The sequence below is a fragment of the Capsaspora owczarzaki genome (genome assembly GCF_000151315.2).
Source record: "Capsaspora owczarzaki ATCC 30864 unplaced genomic scaffold supercont2.1, whole genome shotgun sequence".
In the NCBI taxonomy this organism is placed as follows: Eukaryota; class Filasterea; order Ministeriida; family Capsasporidae; genus Capsaspora; species Capsaspora owczarzaki.
In genome coordinates, this window is record NW_011887292.1 from 853,160 (window position 1) to 880,395 (window position 27,236).

General features: G+C 54.4%; 9 protein-coding genes across 9 annotated transcripts; 5 read left to right on the forward strand and 4 right to left on the reverse strand.

The window, feature by feature from the left end:
* Positions 1-202: 202 nt before the first annotated feature.
* Positions 203-1,942, forward strand: CAOG_00251 (hypothetical protein). Its single transcript, XM_004365065.2, has 2 exons — positions 203-479; positions 606-1,942. Exons 1-2 carry the CDS (start codon positions 216-218, stop codon positions 1,836-1,838), a joined length of 1,497 nt encoding a protein of 498 aa, XP_004365122.2. The 5' UTR covers positions 203-215; the 3' UTR covers positions 1,839-1,942.
* A 155-nt stretch (positions 1,943-2,097) lies between these two features.
* CAOG_00252 (hypothetical protein) lies at positions 2,098-2,439 on the reverse strand (the record flags this gene model as incomplete). Its single annotated transcript, XM_004365066.1, has 2 exons — positions 2,098-2,311; positions 2,408-2,439. 2 exons carry the CDS (start codon positions 2,437-2,439, stop codon positions 2,098-2,100), a joined length of 246 nt encoding a protein of 81 aa, XP_004365123.1.
* A 272-nt stretch (positions 2,440-2,711) lies between these two features.
* Positions 2,712-3,980, forward strand: CAOG_00253 (FR47-like protein). Its single transcript, XM_004365067.2, has 2 exons — positions 2,712-3,262; positions 3,428-3,980. The coding sequence occupies exons 1-2, from the start codon at positions 2,748-2,750 to the stop codon at positions 3,894-3,896; spliced, it is 984 nt and encodes a 327-aa protein (XP_004365124.1). The 5' UTR covers positions 2,712-2,747; the 3' UTR covers positions 3,897-3,980.
* On the reverse strand, positions 3,926-10,306 carry CAOG_00254 (hypothetical protein). Its single transcript, XM_004365068.2, has 2 exons — positions 4,257-10,306; positions 3,926-4,127 (listed from the first exon to the last, which is right to left on the reverse strand). Exons 1-2 carry the CDS (start codon positions 10,119-10,121, stop codon positions 4,023-4,025), a joined length of 5,970 nt encoding a protein of 1,989 aa, XP_004365125.1. The 5' UTR covers positions 10,122-10,306; the 3' UTR covers positions 3,926-4,022.
* Positions 10,307-11,187: 881 nt separating this feature from the next.
* On the forward strand, positions 11,188-14,939 carry CAOG_00255 (hypothetical protein). The gene is made up of 9 exons (XM_004365069.2): positions 11,188-11,585; positions 12,375-12,493; positions 12,960-13,050; positions 13,137-13,270; positions 13,368-13,435; positions 13,540-13,645; positions 13,763-14,252; positions 14,372-14,461; positions 14,556-14,939. The coding sequence occupies exons 1-9, from the start codon at positions 11,193-11,195 to the stop codon at positions 14,769-14,771; spliced, it is 1,707 nt and encodes a 568-aa protein (XP_004365126.1). The 5' UTR covers positions 11,188-11,192; the 3' UTR covers positions 14,772-14,939.
* Positions 14,940-14,976: 37 nt separating this feature from the next.
* Positions 14,977-18,513, reverse strand: CAOG_00256 (hypothetical protein). The gene is made up of 11 exons (XM_004365070.2): positions 18,433-18,513; positions 18,103-18,139; positions 17,941-17,994; positions 17,757-17,836; positions 17,029-17,124; positions 16,824-16,947; positions 16,425-16,736; positions 16,182-16,325; positions 15,922-16,083; positions 15,509-15,832; positions 14,977-15,406 (listed from the first exon to the last, which is right to left on the reverse strand). Exons 1-11 carry the CDS (start codon positions 18,508-18,510, stop codon positions 15,042-15,044), a joined length of 1,776 nt encoding a protein of 591 aa, XP_004365127.1. The 5' UTR covers positions 18,511-18,513; the 3' UTR covers positions 14,977-15,041.
* Positions 18,514-18,747: 234 nt separating this feature from the next.
* Positions 18,748-20,793, forward strand: CAOG_00257 (hypothetical protein; the record flags this gene model as incomplete). Its single annotated transcript, XM_004365071.2, has 4 exons — positions 18,748-19,102; positions 19,631-19,754; positions 19,912-20,512; positions 20,614-20,793. 4 exons carry the CDS (start codon positions 18,748-18,750, stop codon positions 20,791-20,793), a joined length of 1,260 nt encoding a protein of 419 aa, XP_004365128.2.
* A 217-nt stretch (positions 20,794-21,010) lies between these two features.
* On the forward strand, positions 21,011-24,798 carry CAOG_00258 (hypothetical protein). Its single transcript, XM_004365072.2, has 4 exons — positions 21,011-22,317; positions 22,429-22,566; positions 22,640-22,746; positions 22,873-24,798. The coding sequence occupies exons 1-4, from the start codon at positions 21,066-21,068 to the stop codon at positions 24,652-24,654; spliced, it is 3,279 nt and encodes a 1,092-aa protein (XP_004365129.2). The 5' UTR covers positions 21,011-21,065; the 3' UTR covers positions 24,655-24,798.
* On the reverse strand, positions 24,715-26,970 carry CAOG_00259 (hypothetical protein). Its single transcript, XM_004365073.2, has 7 exons — positions 26,848-26,970; positions 26,330-26,501; positions 25,874-26,112; positions 25,496-25,754; positions 25,204-25,421; positions 25,066-25,107; positions 24,715-24,967 (listed from the first exon to the last, which is right to left on the reverse strand). Exons 1-7 carry the CDS (start codon positions 26,932-26,934, stop codon positions 24,821-24,823), a joined length of 1,164 nt encoding a protein of 387 aa, XP_004365130.1. The 5' UTR covers positions 26,935-26,970; the 3' UTR covers positions 24,715-24,820.
* Between the last annotated feature and the right edge of the window lie 266 nt (positions 26,971-27,236).

Genomic DNA, 27,236 nt, shown 5'->3' on the forward strand with positions numbered 1-27,236 from the left:
ATGGTCTGTGTCTTGAAGGTGGGAAGGAACAAAAGCAAATCGTGCTCTTCGTCGGTTCTCCGCTTCCTCGACGCCGGCAGCGGTCTGCAACTCTGCTCTATGAACAAGCGAAAAAAAAAAACAGAATAACTCTACTTCAAAAGAAGACCAATCCAGTCGGTGAGAGCGAAACTAAACGCCGATCAGCACAGTCGTTGTTTGTGGTGTCTAATTCAATGCATCATGCGACAGACACCTCACCGATGACGATGATGCACTCAACCACAGCAGCTACAACAACAACATCACCAGCTGAAGTCATGACAGCTGCACTCCCGCGCTGGGCTCAACTCGCGCTGCACACTGTCGGAATCAAGCCAGAGTCGGATCCGCTCAGGGTCATTGGCTATGCATTCTGCCTCAACTTTTGCACACTCACGTCGTTGTACATCATCCAGCCACTGCGCGACGAGCTGGCAGCCAGCGAGGGCGGCATCGAGGTCAGTGACTTGTGGTGTTCAATCACTCTGGTCACAGTCACAAGCCAAAGGATCAAACAAATAAAGCACTCACACATACACACACTCACACTCACACATGCGAATATATACCATCATCGTTGACAGAGCTTGCCGTGGCTGTTTATGGCATCGCTGCTCGTCATGCTGGGCGCAAATCGAATCATGGCGCGGGTCGCTCACAACCGATCGCCTGCACGCGTCGCGCTGCTCGCCTTCCGTTCGTTCATCACTGCATTGATTGCATTCAAGGCAGCGCTGTGGCTGGCACGAGGGCACGCGGCGGTGACGTCGTCCCTTGCGATCGTCTTCTTCCTCTGGTCGGGCAGCTTTACACTGCTCTCCATGTCGCTCGATTGGTCGCTCATCTCGCTGAGCTTTACCAGCGTGCAGTCCACGCAGTTCTTTGGCCTCATTGCCGCAGGCGGGACGCTCGGTCAGATTTTCGGCTCGTTCCTGACCCTGCAATTGATTGAATGGACGGGCACCACTGCGCTGCTCCTTGTTGCAGCTGGATTTCTCGTTGGTTCGCTCCACTGCATTCGTGCGCTTGGACAAACACTTGCGTTCCACCCGACACTCCCTCATGCTGGCACCGCCGTCGACGGACCCGCCCCCACCGGCAACACGACGTCGAAACACCCGCCGTTGTGGCGGAGCTTGCAAGCGGTGGCTCACTCGCCGCTCCTCGTCGGTATCTGTGTCCACGTTATGCTATTCACCTTCACGGCATCGACACTCTACTTTCGAAAGCAACAAATCCTGCTCGACAGCATTTCGGAGGGAGACTCGCGCACGGGCTTTCGCGCAACGCTCAACGGCCTCATCGGTATCATGACGTTCTTCCTGCAGCTATTTGGCACGCGCCGCATCACGGCAAAGTTTGGCATGTCTGTCGCGCTGTGCGTCGTCCCGCTCATGTCCATTACGGGCTTTGCGGTGCTCTGGCAATGGCCGCAGCTGAGCACCATCTCGATGCTGGTCTTTTTGCGCAAGGTGCTTGGGTTTGCGCTCGACAAGCCCTCACGCGAATCGCTATTCACGCGCGTTGCGCCAAGCGAGCGTCTGATGGTCAAGAATCTGATCGACACTGTCATTTTTCGCGTGGGCGACGCACTCGGTGCTTCCGTCTACCTGCTTCAAGTGCCACACCACACCACTCCTGCTGCATCCCCAGCGTCTGCACAGCCGAACGAGCTCGCCATGGCAACGCCGGGACCCGCCATTCCCCTCGAGGCCATTGCGATCGCTGCCAGCTGCTGTTGGCTCGGTGTTTGCTGGTATCTCGGCTTCCTGTGGCGTCGCGACCATGCGCGTGCAGCTCAGCACCATCCCATGTGACGTGATCGGCAGCCAAGCATCAGAGCTAAGCTCCAAACATGTTTGCTTTCATAGTGTACAAGTGTATATTTTTTCAAAATGGGTTAACAAAAACATTGGAAATGCTTGGCGCGCTGGAATAGAGCCCCGTAGCTTGAACGTCCAGCAACCTCTCGAACAATCCTTCAGCAAAGCCCATACGTCGATTTTGTATGGTTGTGCTATGACTGGACGAACAAGTCGGAGTTGAATGTCCATTGCATTGGGTTTCTTTTGGGTTTTATGACGACTTTGCCGCGCTCGCTGCTGGCGTGTTCTCGAGCTTTGGGGTAAAGTTGTTCTTGTCCAGCATTTCATCAAGCTTTGTCTGCAGCATTGGCAGCGACGGCGGATCGACAAACAGGTGCGTTTCATCCACGTCGGCGATGATAAACCTCGTCTCGGACGGCTGCTGCGAGTCGAGATGCAAGAGGAACTGCTTGATTGCAGCGTCACTGTCATTGCAAGTCGGAGTGTTGTTGTGAGTTGCAGGACAGCCGTAGTGATTGGCAAAGGGGGGGGGTCTGTCTTCCAATGTGCTTCCCTTTTACCATTCAATCAGAACGCCCTTGTGGACGTGCATTGCAAAGTCGTTCAATGACAAAAAAGACTGACTCGCCCGGAAATGCATCCAAGTAAAATGTGTGAATGAATGCAGTTAACAGTCGTAGTAGAAGTAGTAGTTGTAGTAGTCAACTACAGTACAGTGAGTGAAGTCAGTTCTGAACAATCCTTTGCTCTCTTGCCATCCATCCCACTCTTGTCGCTCACAATCCCGTCACTTTTGGAGTGAAATTCAATAACTGCACTACTAACTCTACCATCATCCACATCCGAGTTCAGCTCACTCACCTTTCACTAACACAAACCACAAAACCTCAGAAACACAAAATGTTCCGTGAAATCACCGCCGACGCCGAGCTCGAAGCGATGGAGCGCCACTGCCTCGAGCACCGCGGGCATTACGGATTGCGCATGGGCTATGTCTTGCACAATGCCAGGCGCGGACGCGTGCCCACTGCTCGCTTCTACGCCGACCTGGGAGACGTGACTGCCGGCCGATTTGCCGCTGCTGCGCATGGCGCTGGCACCACCGAGCCGGGTTCGTCACCGACCTCTGCCGCGAGTCCTAAGAGTGGCGGCGAGAGTGCTGCGTGCACAATGATCATCATGGTGCACCCGACGGCCGACGAAGACACGATCGCGCTCGACGCGACCACTCCGGAGGCTGCGCGCGTGCTCATTCACGAGCACTTGACAAACTTTACACTGCTTGGCATTGCGCATCCAAGCAACCCGCAACGACCACGACGGAGCATTACATTCTCTGGCTTTGACGATGCCCACTTTACTGAAAACATTCGCCAAGTCTTCCCTCAAGAGTCAGGATTCGTGCTCAAATACCAGTTGAGTGGATTGTTTTTTGTTGTTGTTGTCGTTCTGAGGTTTTTTTTCCCTTGTACATTCTAAGTGGATGCTGCTGACGACTCACTTTGATTTGCCGCTACAAAAACCCTCATTTCTCTGTGCGGAATGCACCATGAAACGTTTCGCTTACACTTCGATCACAGTCCTTGCAAAATGTACTCGGCAACCAACCCAGCGCTCTTTGCGCCAGAGCTGTACTTGCCCAAGCTCCAAGCGGGATGGACGTTGGGGCCGCTTCGCGCCGAGGACGCGCCGATGGTCAATCAATTGTGGCCCTACTCGTCGCCCGGCACGCTGGGATTTATCGCAGACCTGATTACCACCTACCCTTCCATGTGTCTGTTTGTCGACGGCACGCCTGCATGCTGGTGCCTCACCCAAAACTACGGCGCCATGGGCATGCTGCACACAAAGGACGAGTTTAAGCGGCAGGGTCTCGGGAAGATTGTCATGATGGCGCTGTCGCAACATCTCCACTCCAAAAACCACGTCCCGTTCTTGTATGTCGTTCATCCCAACACCGCCTCTCACGGGCTCTTCAAGTCACTCAATTTCCCTCAAGAAGACCGCGACCAGAGCTGGCTGCTCGTGCATCCCCCAAAAGACCAATAGACCAGCCAAGCTGATCGTGGGAACGAGTGTGTACTGTATGATTTGATATTTGCAACTAATACAAGAGTCATTCATTGGATGAAATGATATCGACGAGTACAAGAAGGAAAGAAATTAACAGGAAAATTACGGCTTTCCACGCTGCTTGACCCATTTGAGCGTGCACGACTGACAGCGGGGACTTTTTTCGTGCGCGTAGAAGGTTTGGTCGGCCAATGGCGTCTTGCAGTCCTGTTCGAAGCGAAAGCAAAAGCAAAAACAAAAACAAAATGCACAATGAAATTGCAGCCTTGCGAATGGAGCACCCCGCCCGCCATTCGTCCATTCCAACTCCTCGCACACCCCAGCAAACAAACCTACCTGGCACACAAAACACGCGACATGCCACCGACTGCCGAGCGCGGAAACGACCTCGTCCAGGATTTGCTTTTTGCAGGCATGGCAGGAGGCGAAAAACTTGGCTGCATAGTCTGCTTCGCAGTACGGGAATCCATTGCGGCTGAGGAAATCTTGGTCCTTGAGATTCTTCTTGCAAACCTCGCAGTTGAAGCACTCTTGATGCCATTGGTTGTCGATCGCAAACACCATTTCGCCGACAATGGGAAGCCTGCATTTGAAGCAGCGCTTGCCAAACATCTCGTAATAGTCCTTCTCGCAGTACGGATGGCCCTTGTGCTCAATGTATGGGGTGAGCTCGAAAGGCATCTTGCACTTGCGGCAGCCAAAGTGGTCGTAGTGCCATTTGCGCCCGCAGGCAAGCAACCACGTTTCACCGCCTTCTTCGTCGACAGCCACGCCGCATCCGCCGCACGTATCTTCGCCAAAGACGCCGGGGGAGTCGGGGAGCGATGCCAGTGAGGAAGAGCTGGAGGCCGTGATGGGCAACGAGGTCGCGCTTCCAGCACCGGGGCGTTTGGGGTAGGCGAGGGTCTGGCTGGACTTGAGGAGGCTGGAGGTACTCGGTCGCTTGACGTTCATGAGGGTCATGGAGCGTGTCGAGCCGATCGCCGGCACTTCGTCCGAGCCCAAGCGGCGCTCGAGGTTGATTGAGTTCATGCGCTCGAGCTTGGCCGTGCTCATGGGCGATCGGCTCGGGGCCGGGTAGACCGCTTCTGCGCCAGAGTCGCCCAGCTCACCAAGCAGATCGCTGAGATGCTTGCGCGCAGTGACAGAGGGCCGGAACTTGTCTGACTCTGTTGGAAGCTTCTTAAAGATGCGTCCAGACAGGGCGCTGGGCAGAATCTGCACCAAGCGCTCGGTCGTGTCGAGTTCCTTGAAGCGGAAGGAGCCAAGATCCGTCAGCACGGGCACGAATGCAGCAAAGGCTCCAGCATCCAGTGCTGGCCGAATGTCGTCAGACACTGAGCCGCTGACCACGACCTGTCCGCCGTCAGTCAACTCGCTCACGCGTGCAGCGCGGTTGACCATCGGACCAAAGTAGTCCATGCGCTCGACCACGGGGTCGGTTTCGCTCTCGGGCGAGCCGCTGTGCACACCCATGCGGATGGACAGGCCGCGCTGCAGCAGCTGGCCATCGGGAGACCGGCGCTCCCAGCAGTACTGCGAGTCGAGCAGCTCTTTGGGCCAATCGAGCGTCAAAAGCAGCGTCTGCGTCTCAAGACACCACTTGACGGCATCTTCGGAGCGTTGGAAGGCAACCATGAACGCATCACCCTCCGTCTTGACCTCGTAGCCCTTGTGCACACGAATCGCGCGGCGCATGCAGTCCTTGTAAAGCTTGACTGCCGCGCGCATTGCGTCCGGAATCGCGTGCCAGAGCTGCAGCGAGTGCTGTACGTCTGCAAACACAATCGCCACGTGCCCTTGCGGGGGAGGCACTTCAGCGTTCTGCTTGTCAAGCATGAGGTTGAACACGAGTTTGACATTCTCGTCGTTGGTGGGCTTGCGCCGCTTTTGGGCGAGCTCAAACGTCCGTGCCCGCAGCAGCAGCGGCAACACCTGGAACAAGGTCTCCTCGCTGCCCAAGCCCTTGAGCTTGAAGCTGCCGAGCTCGACGTAAACAGGGTCGAAGAGCTTGAGCTCATCGGCCAGAGCACGGCAATCCTCCATGGCCGACCGGGACATGACAATCTGGCCGCCCTCGGCCACAGACGAGACTCGCGCAGCGCGATTGACGACAGGGCCAAAGTAGTCCATGCGGTAGGTGATGGGATCGGGCTCGCAATCGGGCTCGCCCGTGTGAATGCCCATGCGCACCCGCAAGCCTCGAAAGACGGTGTTGTTGTCGCCATCAAACACTTGCGAGTACCCGTCAAGGGCAAGGATCTCTTCGGGCCAGTTGACACTGAGCAAGTCGAGCTGGGCAATGAGGCAGAACTTGACAGCATCGACCGCGCGTTGGAAGGCAATCATGAACGCGTCGCCCTCCGTCTTGACCTCGTAGCCGTTGCAGACCTGCATGGCACTGCGCATGACATGGTTGTGCATCTTGACGGCCGCGCGGGTGAGGACGGGGTCGCGCTCCCAGAGTGCAGACGAGTTTTCAATATCGGTGAAAATGAGCGTGACGCGGCCCGTTGGCGGTGCGACCATCTTGCTGTAGCGACGCGGATGCACTGGCGCCGAGGGCTGAGCGAGCGTGCTCGAAGAAGCCGCCGCCGCCGCCACAGCAGCAGTAGCAACTGCAGCAGCGGCACCAGATGCGGGTCGATTGGCCGCAGAGACGGCAGCGAGTGCTGCGGCCAATGTTGCAGCAGCCGTGGCAGCGGGTCCTTCGCCCGCCGCGCCAGCAGCCGCAGCCGCAATCACAGCCGCAAAAGTCGGGGCAGGAATAGAGCGGGTGCGCGACGCCTCAAGCGTGTTTAGCTGGTTTTTGGACCGCACTTTGCGCGAGAGCGTGCGGCTGAAGGCCGTGGAAAAGCGACCCAACGACGCGTCTTCCAGCCGCCAGGTGACGAGCTCGGCGTCCAGAGAGTCGATGCCCTGGGTCAGCGTGCGCAAGGTGCGGACCACGACAAAGGCCGAGTCAATCATGTACTGCACGGCTACTTCGCGATGCTGGGTGGCGGTCGCCGCACGGCTAGCCGCCTGGCGCAACACAATCATGTTGTCACACAGGAACTCGCGTGATTCAAAAATGGTCGCGACCGTGTCTGGAGCAGTTTGCTCGAGATTCAGTGCGTTGATCAGACCCACAACTTTGCCAACCGAGTCGGCGAGCGACGACGCCAGCGTCGTGAACGTATCGCGTTTGGACTGGTCTGCGTTGGCCTTGAGCTGGCGGACGCCTTCGACAATCTCGTCAATGAGGGTTTCGAGACGATTGTTAAACTCGCTACCGGGACCAATGCGAGTTTCTTCGCTGGTGGCCAAGTTTTGCGAGCTGCCAAAACTAGTACTGCCCAGCTCCGAGTGGCTGCTCGATGCGCGACTGACAGTCCCGACCTTCAGTTGATTTGCATTGGAAGAGGCAGTGGGTTCGGTTGGGCTGCTTGATCGAGGGGCCGATGGGGCCGACGAGGCCGCCAAAGTGGCCGCACCGCCATTGGTCGATTCCGACGCTTGCCTGCTGTGCGCCGGCGAGACCGAGAGTTCGGCTCCTGTGTCAGCAGGCTCAAACGAGGACATGGCTGCATCGCTCGCATTCACTTGCAAGCCCATCATGTTCTGGGCCTTGTCGCTCAGGTAGAAGGCCGTTGGGTCGTGCTTGGCGCACCGAATGTTGTCGTCGATGCACGCCAGAACGGACAGGACGTGTTCAAGCCGCGCGATGGCACGCAGGCTCAGCACCGGCAGGCCGAGCGCCAATGCAGTGGCAGCCGTTGCGGTGGTGGAAGGAGCAGAGTCGGGCGCGCCACTCTCGCTGGTCATCACGGCAATGCAGCCAGCCAGACCGGAGAGCTCGGGCTCGGACGCTGCGTCGAGGGAGAACTGGAAGAGGCGGTAAATGTTGGCCAACTCTCGCTCGAGATCAATGGCGGCAGCGTTGTTGATGGCCGCCATGCTGCTCATTTCGCCATTCTCGAGAGAAAAGTCCCCAGAAGCAGTCGCGAGCGAGGTGGTAAACTTGCGAAGGCGGGCTCGCGTTGGGCCCATGAATGAGCTGGCAAAACCATACCCTTCGCGAGCATCCCGCAGATGGTGCGTCTCGGCCGTCACGTGCAAAATGCGGGCAACCAGCACGAGAGTGTACACGTTTCGCTCGCTGCTTGGGTGGACGCCATACGCACGCGGCCGCTCCAGCGCATTGCACAGGAAGCGCGTAAAGAAGAGCTCGTTGACCACCTTGTCCGCAAGCTGCTGTGCGCGCGAAGCCGACATTTCGCTGCCGAGCCGGTCAAGGGCCAAGCGTTGCAGATGGCACAGGACGAGTCGGAGGCCAGCAGGACACTCGTCGAGTGAGTGGACGACAGCATCGACCACTGATTTGCAAATGGCCTCGAGCGGCTTCCAGTGCTTGCGGATGGTGGCCACCATGTCGTCGCCTTTTGTTGGGGCAATCTTGCCAAACGTGTGCAGCTGTCGAAGGAGCGACCGCAAGATGCCAGAAATGTAGTCCTTGCCAACGACGCGCATGTACGATTCGATAAACTGGGCAGTGATGGACAAGTCGCCCAGGAGTGTGGTCGAAGCAACGGTTGCGCCACCTGTTACGCCACCAATGTAGCCCATGGGAGCGGTTGCGCTTGTGCTGCCGGCGAGTGCACTCATCATGGTGGAGGTGGAGCTGCTGAGACTGAGCGTGCTGGCAGCGCCAGAGGACAATGTCACTGCGGACGCGCTATTGTTTGCGCCAAACCCGTCCAAGTTTTTGTTGGAGCTGGAGCTGACCAAGTAGGCCGTGACCTCAATGTTCACGGCAGCTTTCAGGAAGGAGAGGGCAAGATCCTGCGTCTCAAAGACGGCCATGACGGAGTCGGAGAAGGACTTGGACTCGGCGCAGCGCGCTGCAAACGCAAGCACTGCTGGAGTCGTCAAGGTAAAGACCCCAGCCCCTGGCTGCTGTTGTTGCGAGCCACTGCCAATCAGGCTTGTCCGTCGTCGCTTGCTCGCAGCGTCCATTTTGGACGAAGCGGGCAGAATGTTGAGGGGAGCAGCCTTGTTTTCGCCGACGTGACCAGGAACGAAAAGTTTGAGCAAATCTTGGTAGCACTCCAGTGGCAAAATCTTGTTAAAGGTGGTGTAGTAGTTGACGTGCATGGTGCCAAGACCAAAGGCGCTCGCGCGCTTGTTCTTGTCGGCCTTGTCCTTCTTTTTGTCCGTCTTGCGCTGGAGAATGCACGAGAGCTCGGAGGTCACGTTCGGCGCAAGACCCGCGAGCGGCAGCATGCCAGCGGCGTGCTGGGTATCTCCCGAGAAGGTTGCGGCCTCGTACAGGTTGATTTCAAGCCAGTGCGCCTCTGGGGTGAGGTGGAGTGGGAAGGTGAACGTCTCGTTGAAGGAAGGGCTGGTGTCCTTGGAGACTTTGGTCTTGACAACGCCGTCCTTGCCGTCGATCGAGCGAGACCGCTGGTGGCCGCCACCCATAGGCGCATGCTGGGGCATGAGGCGCAGGGACAGATAGAGGCCTTTCGCCTTGGCAATCGTCGTCTGCGCATCCACGACGCGCACGGTGATTCCGCGCGGCGCTGAGGGATGGACGGTGATTTCAACCCGGACCTTGGCTGGCGGTTGCTGATCGGGCATCTCGAGGAAGAGCCACTCGTCGTGAACGGCCTGTTGGGTGCGCGGGATGGACGACTGCCGTGCGAGCACGTCGAGATTCTCGCTGAGCCGTCTGCTGCTCCGTGCGGAGGACGAGTTGGACGGTGAAAGCGAGCTGTTGAGTGCCGTCATTGCAGCGATCGCACCGCCAGCGACCGAGGTACTCGAGCTGACGTGCGACAGCGCTGCTGGAGTGGCTGCGCCCGACGCGGATGCCGGCGATTCATAGGCACTCTCGCTCATGGTTTCGGATTCGCCGATGAGCGATTCACGCGCGAAATCGGCGCTGCCAATGTCGAGTCCGTGCTTTTCGTCGCGGACTGAGATGACGAGGTTTGTAAATCCAGCGGCAGTGATGGTGAATGCCTGGGTGGGCAGCCAGTGGACCTCGGTCGATGCCGCGCTCAATGCGACGCTCGTGCTGTCCTGCTCGACGCCATCGAGCAGCACCGCCGCGCGGAGTGGCGAGGACTCTGACCCCGGCGGGAACTGCTTGCCCTCGAGCGCCTGGAAGACGATGAGTGGCTCTGAGCGGAGGAGGCTCCGTGTTGCCTCGCTCATCTTGGGTTCGTGTTGGTGTAGAAGTGGTGTGTGTGTGCTGATGAAACGCAGGATTTTGTCTTGTTTTCTGGTCAAGAATAGAAACCAGTCTTGCCTTTGCGGGTCTTGTTCAAGTTCTGTATGACAGGGAAAGGAGTGGAGGAGAGGAGAGAGGAGAGAGGAGAGGAGGGAGAACGGAGAGAAGGATTTGAGTTTCAGATTGCAGGAGCATGGGTTTTTGTCCAGAGCACTGCGCAAGGATTTGAGTTTCAGATTGCAGGAGCATGGGTTTTTGTCCAGAGCACTGCGCACCCAGACTTGGTGGAAAGAGAGAGAGAGAAAGGAGTGAAGAGAAGAGAAGAGGGAAGCGGATGGAGATAGAGCGCGAGAGAGAGGCGGGATGGGGATTGAATGGAGCGAAAGAACACACAAAGCGAAAAAAATAAAATAAAAAATAATAATAATAAAATATAAACCCACACAACAACAACGCAAAATACTGAAATCTGGTGCGATGGAGATTGGATCACAATGCTGGATGATGGATGATGTTGGATGGATGATGATGAGTATGGCAAAGTGATCTCAAAGAGGGGAGAGAGAACGAGAGCGAAGAGACAGAGATGGAAAAGTGTGTGTGTGTGGAAGGATTGTGGTTGACATGGAATTAAAAAATAAAATAAAATAAAAATCCAATACAAAAAGCATACCTAAAAAAAAAAAAAAAAAAAAAAAAAAGAATGACAGAGGGTAACTGGAAAAAAAAAAAGCCATCAGAACAAGCAAAAGCACGAGGAGGGATCCGAACAAGAACAGCAATCTGTCATGATGATAAAAGCAACAGCGAAAACAAAAGCGAAACAAGAAGGAAAGGCAGAGAGAACAATGGAAATGGGGGCATGGATCTCGCAGACACACACATCCGCCACACGCACGATCTCCTCTCAACAACACACACCTGCCCCCCCCCCAATTGCCACTGCGTACCTGTGCACCTGGTCCTACAACATCGTCGTGAACATTGGAAAACACACACACTCACACACACATGCGACTATTGAAAAAACGACATGCTCATTCATTTTTTCAACAATGGAAGAGTACGACGAGAGCGAAGTGCTGATCGCGTCGGCCTCTGCGCCAGCGAGCCTGACTGCGGACGGCGGCAGGAAGAAGAAGAAGAAGAAGCCTGCCAGCAACAGCACCAACACTGCCACCAACGACAGCAGTGCACACAAGAAGCAGGCGACGCAGCAGCTGCAGGAGCCATTCGACCAGAACCAGAACGAGGACGAGGAGAAGGAGGAAGACGGCGGCAACAATCGGCACGAGGACAGCAGCAAGGCGCCGTCGTTCGACCGCTCGCGGGCATCCAGCGGCCATAGCTACGGCACAGACAACTCCAGCATCAACGGTGGCACCGCGACGCCGGTCGGTGGGCTCGCTCGCTTCCCGCGCACAGAGTCCAAGACAATGCTCGTTCATGTAAAGAAAAAAAAGTCAAAAAAACGCGAGCTGTGCCCCGGTTGTGTGATCACTTTTGGAGGGGGCTAGTGTTCAAAGGACTGTAGATGAGACCACGCCATGCCAACGTGGGGACGGGAGAAGGGAGGACCGCGGGCGATGTGGCGATGGGGCGCTGGGGAGGAATAGGAGAAACTGTAAACCATCATGTGCCGTCCTGGTTTTGCCCCTGCTACGACTCACGCAGCGTCGACAGCAACAGTCACTTTGGTGCGAGAACGGTGCGTAGTGTACGGCTTGTGCTGCAAGTGGTGGATTGGAGGAGCTCCCTGGGAATTCTTCCCCGGGTGCCCGACCTCACTGCACAGTGACTCAAAAACTGAGGTTTCTCCACCGTTCATCAACACGGGCCAACAGCTGTTCTACAACACACACACTTATTCATTCATTCATTCACGCAATCGCAATGTCGTCAAACGGGAACCAAAAAGACAAAATAACACCACCGAAAACAAAAAACCACGCAGTTTTTGTCAGTTTTTCAGACAACTTTGTCGCGAGCGTTGAAATTGCACACTCGCTCGACATTGCTCATGCTTTTTTTCGCATTGACCATTTTGCACACTCTGAGAGGAGAGTTTGTGCGTTTTTGTTTTTTTTCTTTCCTCTCCGAGCGTTGCAAATATGCCGTGCTCTCAGATTTTACCGCTGCTCCACTCCGAATTGCTCGATTTTTTGTTTTGTCGTTGATGCACGATGGAAATTTCATTCCAACCGAACACTCAATTGGATTTATGGTGTTTTTTGCAGGAAGACAAGGCACCGCTACTGCGCGATGAGACTGAGGATCGCATCTTGTCGTCGCACGGACTTGGCGGTGGCGGTCATGCCCACGGATTCATCTCGGAGGGTCGCATGCGCACTACAACGTAAGTGTCAAACAGTTGCAACCCCAACTATGTTAAGGGCGCACGATTCATGCATATCACATCCCTGGATCAGCCTCGAACAGCTGTTTCGCGCTTGAAACATTGTTCTGCTCCTTTCTCACCCTCCCACCGAGTCGAGTTCGTTCCGACAAACACATTCGGCCATGAATACTACATCACAACAAAGTTTAATGGAATCGCAAGCACGCTCCCAACAAAAGACCGAGCGAGGGAAAAAAAAAAGAACAAAAAAAAGTGGGCGCAACGGCTGGTTTCGATCCAGCTGCCTTCAGGGCATGGACCTGATGCTCATCCGATTAAGCTGCGTTGCGTTGGCTGCACAGCACCCATTTTTCCTATTCGTGCTTTCTGTGCTTGTAGTTTTGGTTGGGCGCTTTTGGTTTTGTGCTGAAGTTTCACCCCGATGACGATATTGATCACCACCGCCTTGCATTTGACTTTACAGCGTCTCTCAGACAATGCTGAACCTTGTCAAGTCGTACATTGCCTCCGGCATTCTTGGTTTGCCGTATGCCTTCATGCAAAGCGGTGTTGTGGTAAGTAACACTTAAGGTCGAGCGATGAATGTTGAGCCTGTCGATCTGACATCCCCAACACCTCCCCGACTGTCCTCTCTTCTCAGGCCTCTGTCATCATCATGGTCATTCTGGTCGCCATGTCCATGCACTGCATGCTGGTTCTTGTTGACTGCAAGTACAAGCTGATCAATCAGGGCGCCGTTACCTACGCCGATGTCGCTATTTTGACTTATGGGCGGTGAGTGCAGCAGCCAGCTGTTTTATTTTGAAAGGAGTTGGTTTTTTTGGCTCGTTCAGCGTCCACTCAAATCGTGCCGCGACTCGCATGTGTGCAGATACATGGGATACCTCGTCGACTTTTTGGTCTGTTTCACCCAATTCGGCTTTGCTGTCGTGTATATGGGTACGTGGCATTTGTTGCTCTTTGAGTTGCCAGCGTTCTTTGATTTGCAGGTGGTTCTCCTATTGCTAGCTTGGCTCACTGTTGCCGCAATTGTGCTCCATCAGTCTACGTGTCAACGAACTTGGCAAGCTATTGGGATATCGACCACGCTCAAGTGTATATTCTCTTGATGCTCTTCCCGTTGTTTGTGGGCATGTCCTGGATTCGCCAGTACGTTGGATCGATATTTTTTTGGTTGTTTTTGATCGAACAAACAAACCAAAAAAACAAAAACAAACAAAAAAAAAAACAGTCCTCTCACTTTTCTTTCCGTCCCTCCTTTGGCAGAATGCGCTGGATTGGCCCCGTGTCTGCGTTTGCCAACCTCTGCCTGCTTACTGGCGTGGCTGTTGTCATTGGAGCGTCCATTCAACAGCTCGCCCATGGCGTGCTTGAAAACACGGGAACCATTTCCATCTTCGATGCGGGCGGCCTGCCCATTACGTTCGGCATGTGTGTCTACGCCATCGAGGGCATCGGTGTGATTCTGCCCTGCGAGACGGCAATGAAGGAGCCCAAGCACTTCCCCAAGGTGCTCTGCCTCAGTCTTGGCTTTGCCGGCTTGTGCTACGTCTTTTTCGGAATTCTCGTGTACTGCTCGTTCGGCGATCAGATCTCCGACCAGCTCCTCGACACCAACTCGACCATTCCCCTGTTCGTCGCAGCTGCGGGTCAGCCATGGCCGGCCTTTGAGAACATTTCGCGCATCAGTCTCGTGATTGCCATCTTCCTCTCCTTCCCTATTCAGCTCTTTGTTGTGATTGATATTCTGGAAGAGGTAAAGCTCAACAGAGTTCTGTCACAGGGGGGAAGGGTGCTGACTTGGCAGAAGAATGTGAGCTAACCGTTGGTTTTGTTGGGAATTGCGTTTCTCTCTCCTCCCTTCCTCCTGCCCAGGCCATGTTCAAGCGTGTCTCGACCCACCGCCGTCTGCTGAAGGAAAACATTGGCCGCTTCCTGCTTTGTGTGCTCGGTGCTGTGATTGCTGTAAGAGCGCGCCTCTCCGAACGTGCTTTTGTTTGATTCGAAGCATTCGGTCTTGACGCTCACGTTGTTTCTTCTTTCTTGTCCTATTCTATAGCTTACGGTGCCCAAGTTCAGCCTGTTGATCAGTCTTATCGGAGCGATGGGCGGCTCGACGCTGCAGTTCGTGCTGCCAAGTATTTTCCACCTGCGACTCTTCCCGGAATCGTCAACTCCCCGCAAAGCCCTCTCCATCTTTTACATTTTGTTTGGACTAGCAGGCGGATCCTATGGCACGTATGACACAATCAACAAGCTGGTAGAGCAGCTCTAACGTGTCGTTAACACAAATCTATTTCTAAAATTTTGTCGTTGCGATTTTTTTTTCTTTTGCTTGAGCGTCCTCCTCGTTTGTTGTTTTTCGGCTTGTTCTTGGGGTTTTTTTGTGTGTGTGTCTGTTTTCTGTGATTTGTTTGATGATAAAAGGGGCTTGTACCTTCCATTGCATGCGCTTCCGAAAAAAAAATCACAGAGCGAGGTCACTGTATGAACAAGGTGTACTGGAACTAAACAAGCACTCGCAACAAACACCAAACATCCCGGCTCAAGCACGCGATAAAATAACATAGCACTTGTCACACACACGAACAGATTCGGAAAAACCAGCTTCCAACAAGGGGAATTTCTTGGCAGAGCAGTTGCCGCAAAAGATGCCACCGCACTTTCGGCAATGGTGCCGTCGCCGAATGGTGGTGAACTTGAGCTTGCAGGCCATGCACTGCGTGGCCTCGTCGTCTGGTACCCAGCCGTGAATGATGGTTGCAGCCATGTGGAAAAAGCCGCAAGCCACCGTCCTGCAGCGCTTGTCGGCCATGCTTTCGATGAGTGTTGGCGCGTACTTGGTGCGGCCGTCGGGGAGGCCGAGAGCGTTGCTGGCACCACTGCCCCAAGTGTAGATCTTGCCACGGTCTACGTGCAAAACAAAAAACCAGAAGACAAGTCAGCGGGTGTGATGTTAACCTCCAAAACATGCACCTGCACTCAGCTTCATATTCCACAATGAGCGCATACCTGAAACGGCAGCTGAAATGTCTTGCCCGCAAGAGATTGCAGTGTATTTACGACCTTCGGGATTTGGCAGAGCAGCGGGTGTGGCTTGGTTCTTCGTCGCCAGCGGCCCAAGTCCGAGCTGGCCCTGAGCGCCACTTCCGAACGCGTATAGCAGACCGCTGTTGGACAGGATGATGGTGTGGTTGCCACCACAGGCAAAGTCAGCAACATCGTCCCGTACTACGTTGCTTTCCACACGGACTGGTGAGAGGCGGTCTTCTAACGGCTCGCCGACACCCAGTTGGCCGCTGGAATGCGCACCCCAAGCATACAGGCGACCGGTTTCTGTTGGGCGAAAAGCAGCGTTTTAGTTGAGCGAGCGACAAAGGACTAGAATAGCCGCCACCACACACAAGCGATCGATTGCTCCTCACCTGATAAAGCAACAGCGTGAGAATTTCCGCAAGCAATTCGAACAATACGCTCTGGTAGATTCGTGACCAACGTGGGCTCACTCATCGCCTCGTTGGAGCCGATACCAAGCTGGCCGTGTTCGTTGTTGCCACAGGCGTACACTTCGCCAGACTCGATCACGACTGCCCAAAAGAAAGAAAAGAAGGGGGGGGGGCGGGACGAGGTGGAGTCAGTGGTCAACAGAGACAAACAACAGCGTAAAAGCAGCGTCAACACGCACATAGTGTGAATGCGGCACCGCATGCAGCGTGTACGACACGCTTCCCGTCAAGAGCGTGGATTTGCGTGGGAGACACGTGTTTGTCTCCCTCGACACCGAGCGATCCATCAATTCCTCGGCCCCAGACGTAAGCCTCGCCGTTATCTGCAGAGCAATGCCAAGCAAGCACGACAAGAACGAACAAATTCAGTCAAAACGAACGAAGAGTTGTCGAACACACATCAAGCTGCCAAGGATTCGCACCTGCGACAGCCACAGAGTGGTTTTCATTGCAAGCAATATGCGTAATGTCAAACCCTCGCAGGCCCGCCAGACGCAGAGGGGTGAAGCGATCTCGCTCACGGCCTTGGCCGAGCCGACCACCCAGACCCAAGCCCCACGAGTACACCTCGCCGCTGACAGCAAGTGCCATGGTGTGTCCCGAGCCCAAACAAAGCATTTTGATGTCGTGGCCAAGCAGGGCCTCGACGACTCGCGGGCTGGCCTCCGGATCCTCCTCACCGTGGCCGAGCATGCCGCGAGTGCCTTCGCCCCAGGTATACACATCCGACGCATCTACACGCGTTGGTATCGATGCAGACAGAATTACGGCCAAGATGTGAGGACGAGCAGAACACAGAGGAGAAAACGATGCACCCAAACCTTCGCGAATGAGCACTCGTGTCGAGCCCTTGTCAATCACAACTTGAAGCTTTTGGTCGGTTTCCGGGGCAGTGGCACGCAACTGGGATAGATCAATGTCTCCCGTGGCCCGATTCACCAGCGCCTGTTCAATCCAGCCCACAAACAAACAAAAGTTGTTGGTTGCACGCGCAACTCCTCGGCTCACGCACAAGGGGATACTGACCTGCAAACCACTAATCCACACATCGTGCTCTCGACGATCCTTGCAAATAATGTCCAACGTGCGATTTCCTTGGTATACAATCGAGAAGGACCGCTCCTGCAGCGAGTGAACGCGCAAACCACAAACAAGTCCATGTCAAAGGTCAATTGCGCAGCCAAACCAGCTCGCAAATGGAATAAGCACATAACAGGCATGACACTGAGTAACAAAAGTGAGAGTGAGCCGGGAAGCGGCGTGCGAAAGCGCAGAGATCCGCGATGTCGTCATCGGACTGAAACTGTAAAACAAAAAGTGCCCAACCAAAACTACAAGCACAGCAAGCCAAAATAGCAGAAATGGGGAAAATGGGTGCTGTGCAGGGAACGCAACGAAGCTTAATCGGATGAGTATCAGGTCCATGCCCTGAAGGCAGCTGGATCGAAACCAGCCGTTGCGCCCACTTTTTTTTTAAAAAAATCTTGTTCCGTTGTTGATGAGCTGTCTTTTTGAATGTTGCAACTTGAATCAATGTTGAATGCAACAAGAATTATCGCTCTCGTCAAATTGAGGTGAGGAAGAGGAGCAAGAGGAGCAAGAGGAGAATGAGTGAAAATGGATGGCTCCCCTCTTTCGGTCCGGCTCGACGATTGAATTCAAGGAAATCAATACAAGGATGCCGTTGATAGAATGCCTTGGTGACTGGCACCTTTTGACTCTGCGCAGGAATGCTCGTTCGGGGTTTTCCTCACCTCAAATTCGGGCATTCGGTTGCTCTGGAAGACGCGCGTCTGCTGGCCCTTGAGCACTTCGGAAATTTCCGCAACGAGCACTGCACATGGACAAGCATGTCAGCATGGTCAGGGTTCCCAATTGAAGTGAGATGAGATTGGTCTGCGAGAATAAGTTCCCAAATTGTCAAACCAAAAAACGCACCGGACGATTCTCCGAGGTTTTTCTTTGGCGATTCCCATTGCAAGCGTAGCAAGTCTGTTGTTTCAACACAAAAAATCAAGCACAAAATCAAAGTGCAAAAGTCAGACAAGCGATGACCATTGGACACATAGACAACAGACGTCGAGCGGCAGGGTTTTGTACCAGGCGAGAGGCGGAAGTGACGAAAGTGCGGCTTGCCCTGAGAAGCAAATGCAAAGCCAAAGCCAAAGCCAGAGCCAGAGCCCAAAGCCGTGCATTCAAACACAAACGAGCATTCACACAGTGAGCACAGACAGGGGACCCAAAAACGAGTGGAGGGAGGGAACGTCGAGGAATGAGAACAAGAGTAGAGGGGGTCAGCTTGGAAGGGACGTCGCTCGTCCTCTTCACATTGCGTAGCGACCATCACGATGAACAGCTGGACGTTGGTGAGACAAGCAGGAGAGAGTGCGTGTCTGTGTATGAAGAAGAAGTGGAAGGGATTGGGGGTACCGCTCGGCCAGCCTTCAGCAGCGTATTGCCGCCGATCATTGAGCGCAGCGCATCAATCAGTGAGACTTCGCTGCTCATATTGGAATAAAAGCAAGAATGAACAACAACACAACAGAAAAAAGCGAAACAACACTATTGGACAGAGAGTGATGGACCTTTCGATTGAGCTTTGGTCGCAATTCATTCATTCATTCAACTCAGCCAGTCAGTCAGTCTCTTCTTTCAGTTTTTTCTTTTTCTTTTTTTCTTTATTCGTCGTTCGCTATGTCTAGTTTTCATTTTCGGTCGAAAAGGCGCGACTATCTGAACGAAACGATGGCAGTTCCGCGTCGGCTGAAGCTGGTGGAGGAGCAGACCCATGCCACCCTGCCACCGAGCACAGCCAGCCCGCGCGCCCGACGAGCACCATTACAATCATCATCATCATCGTCATCTTCATCATCATCATCGTCATCATCAGTAGCAGCAGCAGCAGGGAGCCTCGCGCTGGCCGCCAGTGCAGCACTGCTGGTCTGCATTGCGCTCGTGCTTTCAGCCGTGCCAACAACAGCAGCAGCGAGCTCGCTGTCGTCTGGGAACAACGCTGCTGCGTGGAACCGCTTTGCAGTCTCGCTCATGGACGACGACTTTAACTGCACAGCATGCACTCCTGGCAGCTACAGCGCATCGAGTAAGCTAGAAGAGAAAGAGCGAAGGCGGGCTCGTTGTGTGTGTGTGTTTGCATTTATTATCAATCCTCAACCATACAACCACTCGTTCACTCGTTCACGCAACTCACCCCCCGCGGCGGTGCTCTCGAATGTCAGAAGATGAGCTCCTTGAACTTAAACACGTACACGAACTGTCCCTCTTGAGTGCAAAGTGAGCGAAAGGAGAGTCAAACAAAGCAAACAGGAATCACTGTTGGAATAAAATCCTGGGGTTCGGCAGAATTTTATATTGGAGGGGGGTTTGGATACTGACCAACAGTTGTAGCCGAGTTGGAAGATTGTGAGGAGGGATGGCTGGCTGGTTGGTAGCAGAGATGAAGCAGCGGAAAGACGGGGGGGGGAGGAACAGGGGGAATGCTTTGAGACGTTTTACTTTACTCAATGCATCACAGTGTGGACGATGAGACGTTTTACTTTACTCAATGCATCACAGTGTGGACGATGTCGACCCTCCAGAATTATTGCTTGACTCACCTTCACTGTACCAGTGCGACGAAGGCCAATGCCCACCCAACAATTGCACGCTGTGCACCCCAGGCTCATTTGCACAGCACGACGGTGCCGTCAACTGCACATTGTGCACACCTGGGTCTGCCGCACCTCTGAAGGCAAGTTGGCAGCCCAAAAATAACAGAGTTTGAGGCTGGTTTTTGAATGAATTTCTTACTTTTCATCTCTCTCGCACTTGCGAACCTGGAACGTTTGCACACGATGACGGATCGGCCGAGTGCACCGAATGCACGATCGGCTTTTACTGTGGCGACTACAGCTGCACTGGCTGCTTCCGTTGCGACCCTGGCGAGTCCAGTGGTCCAGCGGCAATCAAGTGCACCCCCTGCAATCCTGGAACATACAGCGATGCCGACATCCTGACGTGCGAGGACTGCACCACGGGATACTATTGCAACGCGACTGGTTGCACAGAGTGCTCGCGTTGCGCTGACGGCTCGTCGAGTGGCCAGGCCGCCACCGAGTGCACCGAGTGCATCCCCGGCACGTACAACACCGATCCCATGCTTTCTTGCGAGCCCTGCCCTGGTGGCTACTATTGCAACGACACTGGCTGCACGGGCTGCCCGCAGTGCGTGCCTGGCTCGTTCTCGGCGACTCCCGGCTCTGTCCTTTGCCACCTGTGCAACCCAGGCTCGTACCAATCGCACTATGGCCAGACGTCGTGCGTCTCTTGCGGCGTTGGCTTTTACTTGCAAGGCCGCGGCAACGAAAACAACTTGTGCCGCATCTGCCCGCCCGGCTACTATTGCCCCTTCCGAGAGACTGGCGACCCAATCGTGTGTCCTGACGATGCGTACTGTCCCGCGGCATCCGTTTCTCCCGAGTACTGCCCAATGCTGTTTGAGGTTTCGTCTGATGTAAGAACGGGCGCTGGTTTTTAGGCTGGCGTAGGAGGTTTTGATGCTCACACTTTTTTTGAAAATTGTTCGCCCGATACTTGCGCGCTTGCGTGTACCAGGGATGTGTTGCACGCTCGGACATTATCGCAGTGGTCACTTGCGTCTCTATTGTCGCGCTTGTCGTCATTTTGATTGTGGCGTACAAGACCTACCGCCGATACAAGCTGCGACTTTCCGACGAAAGCACTACTTTGCTGACAAAGCGCCCTGTCGACGAGCCCGAGTATCAAGGCTATTGATTTTTTTTTAAGTTTGTGTGTATTCGTCGGTTTTTTTTTTCCTTGTTGTTGTCAGCCGTGGTTTCTTTGCGGGCGAATGTTGGCGTTGTGTTGTGTGTGTGTCGGTTTCTGTCTTTGTGTGTGTCTGTCATCCATCTTATATTGCTTTGGTTTTTCGAATGGCGTATGTTATGCACTATTCTATTTTATTCGTTTGGCCCTGCATGCAGATCTCACTCTTTGTTTCACACAAGCTGAGCTGTTGAGTGTTCAAGCAAAACACAGAGCGACGAATGCGGCGGCAGCGCTCGCTGTCCCCGTCTCGCGATGACCCGCATTCAAGCAGCAACCTCTCGTCTGACGCTATCGCAGACGATCTGATTGACCTGACGACATGGCCGTCGCCCGACCCAAAGCGCGTGTGCATGTCTCTGCGTGAAACAACACGCTCCGCTGCAAGTCCACCCAGCAGTGCCGCCACGCGATTGCTCTCCGGCGCCTCAAGTGTCTCGAGTGTCTCAAGTGTCTCAAGTGTCTCAAGTGGTTGGATGGGCACGTCAGGCCATACGCATCCGTCGGCGCTCACCACACCAACGCGGCGTTCGCTCGCTTTGCCGCGCGTTCCAATCTCAAGCTCCGAAACCACAACCGCGGTTGAGCGCACTTCTCAAGACGACCACTCGTCAGTCGCTCCTCCCAGTGCTGTGGTTACACCAGTCAGGACGAACACGGCTCCAGTGTCAGACTCGAGCGTGCGCACTGCTCCATCACAATCACGCGTGGCCATTCGCAGTAGTCGGACTGATGACGGATTGTCGACCACCTCCACGCCCTCAACCAGACGTGCTGCATCCGCACCTGCAGCCGCAGCGAGGCGGCCGTCATCTCCGCCTTCTGGGATGGTCGCACAGCCGGCTGCGTCTCCCGCTGGCCCTGCCAAGTCGCCGATTTCAAGTATTGCGCATCGCTTGCTCGCTCAGCCTGCCGTCAAGATGACGGAATGTCCCGCGTGCTCGCGCCAAGTGCGCCTTGCTCTGCTCAACAAGCACCTGGATACAGACTGCGAGTCGAGCGAGCAAGCACGACTGCGGCGACAACGAGAAGCAGAGATGGAAGCGGACGCCAAATCTTGGCTTTCCTACATGGGAGAGGGCTTGGATGGAGCTGGCGGGCAGCATCGCCAACAGTGTAGTGTATGTCACTCTTCAGGATGTCTCGAGGAGTGCACAGGTGAGCGTTGGACGCGAGAGCTGCTCGGAAAGATTGCTGCGCACAAACTTGCAAGCGAAATTGCGGTGCCCCAAGAGGTCTTGGAGCAGTCATCAGTCCCCAATGAGAAAGCTGGAGATGTGCAGTCGCTCCAAGATGTACCAGCTCCAACCGATGCGACTGAGGTGCCCCAAAATGACACCACCACTGCGCGACCTCGTTACTACCAGCGCGACTTCCTCCTGGTCGTTCGCGACATTTGCTCCAGCTCCCACTACGAACTGTGGTTTAATGAACTCGAGCGACGGCTAGTTGGCTGCTTTTTCGGACTGTCTGGTGAGGTTCTGTTTTTTTTTTTTTTGTTTTTTTTTTTTCCCTTGAAGCGGGGTTGCTGCCCGTTGCTTACTATGTCTGTGCCATCATTTCATTGGGGTTTTCTACATGCAGATGCGTCTCAGAAGCTCTTTATTCGCATGTTCAATCGCAAAGCCGGCTGGTTTCGTGCCGCCAAAATCGAGTATGACGAAATTCCAGATGTTCCCGCTGCACTAAGCGAGCTGACGCAGAATTCACTTGTCACGGATGGTAAGAGAATCATTGGATTGCTGTTTGTTATTGTCTCGTTGGCTGGTCCTGAACGAAAAGCACTTTGTTGTAGATTCTGCATTGGAGCTGGACGAAACATTGGATTTGCTGGATTTGGGCGATTTGAAAACCCTCTGCTCCCACTTTCGTTTGCCCGCACCTGCTCAGCTGACCAGGAAGGTACGTCTTGCCTTTTCTAGCAATCGTCGAATTTGTTCATGCTCGCTGACTTTTTTTTTTTTGTTTTTGTTCTTGTTGTTGTTGTTGTTGTTGTTGTTGTGATCAAACACCTCAACCGTTGATTAGGGTCGGATTGACGCCCTTTTTTCATTCTGCCAGACGCAACGAAGCGTGCTAGGTGAGAGTCCGCACGGCCGCTTGCTCCGACAGGCCAAGCTACTATGCGGACACGCGTTTCGGCTCAGCCCATCGGCCAAGTCGCTGTTCCGGCGAATGCACATTGTCTTTTTCAAGGTCACTACCATGGAAGAATTGTCCTTCCCCACACTGCTCTTTACAACCAAAGGTCTAGTGTCGTTTCCCAAAGTCACGCTCGATATGTCCGTCCCGCTGTATGACTCGCGCGAGCATCTGGCCCTGTTTGAAGAATTTCTGGACGCCGAAAGCCAGATGGAAACGATTGTGATGAGTGGCGGATCCCTGGAGGATATTCGACCCTTCTACGAGCGTGCTTGGCAGTATGTTCAACGCGTTCTCGACTCTCCCAAAGTTCCAACGACAGCCACCGCCGCTCTGGAAGCCAGCGCGATCCGACCTCCTTTCGTCGAATTGTTTCACCCTGGCACCGTGTGTCTCCGTATTCTGGCCATGTGGACGGATGCATTGGAACGACAGCGACGATTTCCGGAGGCGGTTCAGCTTTTGCAATGGATGCTCGCCCAACGGCGATTCTGCACCGATCAGCGTGGAAAGTGGTACGATCGGCTTGCGCTGGACTTGGAGCGGCATTTGGCTCGACCGTCAGATGCGCTTGACACGTGCCAGCGCGCGATTCGCGATCCCTTTGTGCGTTCTGGGCATCTCCTGGCCATTCGGCAGCGGGCCGTCCGTCTCTGCAAGAGCAAAAACTATCCGCAGCTGCACCATCGCTTGTCGGAATTTGCCCGCGTCCAGTTGTTCGGGGCCGCAGTGGTTCAGATTGCAGCGACCCAGATTGAAACCGAAGATTCGGAAGCCGCAGCGCGGGGTGCGCAGGGTTTGTCGTTTGTCCAGCAGCGCGCAAATCGCTTGCTCGAGCGGCTGCACTCGCCGTTTCGAGTCTACCGACAAGACGTCTCGAGTAGTGGCACTGCGGAATCAAAAAGCGGTGACGTGACGGAAGATGTGATTGACTCGTCCGCCTCGAGCAGCGACGACGACGACGACGAGGAGCATGATCAGCATGCGCCCATTCGCACCAAAAGCAAGGCGGGACCTGGTCGTGTCATCTACCTCAGCGCTGACGGCGACGGCTTGTGCGATGTGGAGCAAACTGCACTCAACCATTACGCGAGCACGGAGGGCTGGAAGGGAGTCCATGGCGAGAATGGCATTGTGACAACCTTGTTTGGCCTGCTGGTGTGGGACATTCTCTTTTGGGATGGCGTGCCGGGGGTGTTTCAATCGCGGTACCAAGCTGCCCCGTTGGATTTGCGGACGGACGGATTTTTCCGTGCTCGACGGTCCTTGCTGATGCATCGCATCCACGCGCTCGCCACGGGTGTCATCCAACCAAGCGACCTTGTCGCGCTCCACTGGGACGAGCATTGTGGCGAAACCTGCGTTGCCGTTCAATGGTCTGCGTACTCGCGACAAGATTTGATGGACATGGCCAGCTGCCTTGGTGGTCAAGTGCTGGCTGGAATTTGCGATGTACTGGCGCGTGACTTTCGACATCGCGCTGGAGGGCTGCCCGATCTTCTCCTGTGGGATCCGAGTCGCCGAGCTGCTCGTTTTGTGGAAGTGAAGAGCGAGAACGACAAGTTGGCGCACAAGCAGCATGTTTGGATTCATGTTCTCCGAATGTTAGGTGCCCAAGTGGATGTTTGCAAGGTCAAGAGCCACAATGGTCGCTCACTTGGCAAGTGAACGGCACAAGGGGGGGCGATAAGTTATGAAGTTGAGGTTGCGGTAGAAAATGGGGGGAGGGGAGAGTTGGGTTGTATTAGTTTTTGCACATGTGCGCATGTAACCTTGAAAAATCTAGCGTGTATTATTTTTGAAGAGCAACAACCTCAACAATGAGCAGCATAGCTCAGTACAGAATCGTGTCCTTGGTAGGGCACTGGAATCCGATGGTGGCAGGGTTCAGATCCGATTCCTTTTCGGCATCAGGGGTCTGAATGTTGTTCCACAGGCCAATGGCAAACGCGGCGTCGGCGTAGGCGTGCGGGTGGAAGCACTACAGGAAAAATCATGACCCGACAAAAAAAAAAAAAAAAAACGCAAAGGTGAGTTCTTCAGACAACCCCAGAAAGCACAAATCAATGGACGACATACGTCAAGCTCGCTAAGATACGAAAGACTGGGAATGCGCATGTTCTGTTGAAGTAACAGCGAAAAAAACAAAAGATCAACAGGTAAGTTTGCAAACTTTCACATTTCACGGCAACCGCGCAGCTTGGATGCTGATCAAACCTGAGCAAAGGGCTGGACTTTGACGTTAAACTCGAGAAGTTGCTTGGCCTGCCAGCGGGAGGCCACGAGGTTGATGCGACGGTTGAACTCGACGGTGCGCACGTCCATGGCCAGGCGGTCGGCGTCAGTGGCATCGCCCTGCAGACACATGCACTCGGTCTTGACAATGTCCTTCCACATGACACGGCAGTACTCGCTGGTCATGGCGAAGGTGTGGACTGCAGCAACACGAAATCACCAAATGAGTTGGACGGCAAAAAAACGCAAAAGCCAGTCGAACTGACTGACTCACCTTGGCTAATGTTGAACAGGGCAATCAGATTGACCACGGTGCGGGGAATGTTCTGGTAGATCTGGCCGACAATCGCGTCCAAGGTCTGCTCGTAGTAATCGGGATCGGCGTACGACCGGTTGAAGCAGGCACCACAGAGGTTGTTGGCACCGATCAGCAAGTTGAGCATCTTCCAGTCGTGAGTCATGTTCACGGTCTTGGCGTAGGTGGTGTTCAACTGCTCGATCAGGTAGTCGACCTGCTTGGCGACATTTTCAATCTGGGACATGCAAGGGTGGCAGAGTCAAAGTTGGCAACCTAGAAAAAAACAGCGCGCTCAAGAAGGTTGTACATGTAGCGACTGAGCATGCACACACACACACACACACACATACATACCTTGGCTTGGGACTGAGCGGCGTTCAGGTGGGTGATGTGCGGCACGAACGGCTCAATCACACCCTCCTTCCACTTGATTGCGTCGAGCGGGAGAGTTTCGCCGACCGAAGCGCCAATCAGGTCTGGGTTGTACACCTTGAGGAAGTTGGCAAGCGAATACTGGCCTTCGTTGCCGCCCATATGGAAGGTATCACCGCGGTACTCGATGAGACGCAGCGCCCACGGTTCGTCGGCTGGACCTGATTCCCCCCCCCCCAAAAAAAAAAAAAATACAAGAATACAATTACAAGGAATCGAAAGGCAGAGAGAATCGTGAGTTCAAACAAGCAACAAGACAAACCCTCGTTCAAAAAAACAAAAAAAAAAAAAAAAAAAAGAGCGGCAAAACAAAAACTCCCAACAGAATAACACAATCGAAATCCTTCTTGTTTTTTTATTTTTTTTTTGTTTTTTTACCAGAGTGCATGGCAAAGCCAGCGCCAATCGAGTCGCCGACGGCCATGATGACCTTGATGTCCTGGATGTGGAGCTGGGTGACGTTGGTCGCGGGCGGCGGCGGCGGACCAGCCCAGGCGGTGCAGTTCCAGAGCGGGATTTGGTACACTGGTCCGCGAGACTCGATCATTTTCTGTGTTGCACGGACGCGAGTGAGTACGAACAAGGACCAGGTGAGATTTCTGGAGGTGAGTTGCGAGAACTTGAAGAGGGCACAGCAGGCGATGGGGCGATGGACAGAAGAAGACGTAGAGACCACCGGTCGGAAGTGGAAGAGTGCTTGTCGCGACAGAAAATCACAAGGCTGAAGGAGCGGCAAAAAGCGAGCGCGTCCAACCACACGACCAGTCAGCCAGCCATCTCGCTCTGAGGAACGTGGTCTGTGACTTGTGACTGGGCATTCGACCAGCAGTGCGAGGCGACGCGGGTGAAGGGATGGGACGCTGCGGGAGCAGAGAGCGAAGCGATCAACAACTCACCTTGTTGGGCGATGCGCAAGCCACAATGGCGCCGAATGCCACCACAGCAGCAACAACGCACAACGACCAAGACGACAAACGAGGCATTATTTAGAGGAAGGAAGAAGAGAAAAAAAAAAAGAGCAAAGACAAAAAAAAGTGAATGAGAAACTCAGTTCCAACTCTGATTCTTCTGCAAGCTGCTTTCGTGGGTTTCTCAGCTTGGTAAACCTCTAAACCTCCTTTGGCACTGCTGTCTTCCGATTGTACAGTCAGAGAAGCAGCGCAGCCATCCAAGTTGCTGCATTCTCCTTTGAGATGAACTGCACCGCGGGTTTTGGCTGGCGCACTGCAAAAAGCACAGCCTTGCCAAGTCTCTAGAATTCGTCCATGACAAGCTCGGCAATCAA

Coding starts and splice junctions, on each gene's coding strand:
- CAOG_00251 (XM_004365065.2), top strand. CDS start 216: ATGCATCATGCGACAGACACCTCACCGATGACGATGATGCACTCAACC. Junction 480..605: donor CCAGCGAGGGCGGCATCGAG/GTCAGTGACTTG, acceptor CATCGTTGACAG/AGCTTGCCGTGGCTGTTTAT.
- CAOG_00253 (XM_004365067.2), top strand. CDS start 2,748: ATGTTCCGTGAAATCACCGCCGACGCCGAGCTCGAAGCGATGGAGCGC. Junction 3,263..3,427: donor GGATTCGTGCTCAAATACCA/GTTGAGTGGATT, acceptor CTTCGATCACAG/TCCTTGCAAAATGTACTCGG.
- CAOG_00254 (XM_004365068.2), bottom strand. CDS start 10,121: ATGAGCGAGGCAACACGGAGCCTCCTCCGCTCAGAGCCACTCATCGTC. Junction 4,128..4,256: donor TCGCGTGTTTTGTGTGCCAG/GTAGGTTTGTTT, acceptor CGCTTCGAACAG/GACTGCAAGACGCCATTGGC.
- CAOG_00255 (XM_004365069.2), top strand. CDS start 11,193: ATGGAAGAGTACGACGAGAGCGAAGTGCTGATCGCGTCGGCCTCTGCG. Junction 12,494..12,959: donor GGTCGCATGCGCACTACAAC/GTAAGTGTCAAA, acceptor TTGACTTTACAG/CGTCTCTCAGACAATGCTGA. Junction 13,646..13,762: donor GGCATGTCCTGGATTCGCCA/GTACGTTGGATC, acceptor CTCCTTTGGCAG/AATGCGCTGGATTGGCCCCG.
- CAOG_00256 (XM_004365070.2), bottom strand. CDS start 18,510: ATGAGCAGCGAAGTCTCACTGATTGATGCGCTGCGCTCAATGATCGGC. Junction 18,140..18,432: donor TGCTGAAGGCTGGCCGAGCG/GTACCCCCAATC, acceptor TTTGCTTCTCAG/GGCAAGCCGCACTTTCGTCA. Junction 16,326..16,424: donor CCACTCTGTGGCTGTCGCAG/GTGCGAATCCTT, acceptor ATTGCTCTGCAG/ATAACGGCGAGGCTTACGTC.
- CAOG_00258 (XM_004365072.2), top strand. CDS start 21,066: ATGCGGCGGCAGCGCTCGCTGTCCCCGTCTCGCGATGACCCGCATTCA. Junction 22,318..22,428: donor CTGCTTTTTCGGACTGTCTG/GTGAGGTTCTGT, acceptor TTCTACATGCAG/ATGCGTCTCAGAAGCTCTTT. Junction 22,567..22,639: donor GAATTCACTTGTCACGGATG/GTAAGAGAATCA, acceptor ACTTTGTTGTAG/ATTCTGCATTGGAGCTGGAC.
- CAOG_00259 (XM_004365073.2), bottom strand. CDS start 26,934: ATGCCTCGTTTGTCGTCTTGGTCGTTGTGCGTTGTTGCTGCTGTGGTG. Junction 26,502..26,847: donor CTTGCGCATCGCCCAACAAG/GTGAGTTGTTGA, acceptor CGTGCAACACAG/AAAATGATCGAGTCTCGCGG. Junction 25,755..25,873: donor CCGCTCAGTCCCAAGCCAAG/GTATGTATGTGT, acceptor TGCATGTCCCAG/ATTGAAAATGTCGCCAAGCA.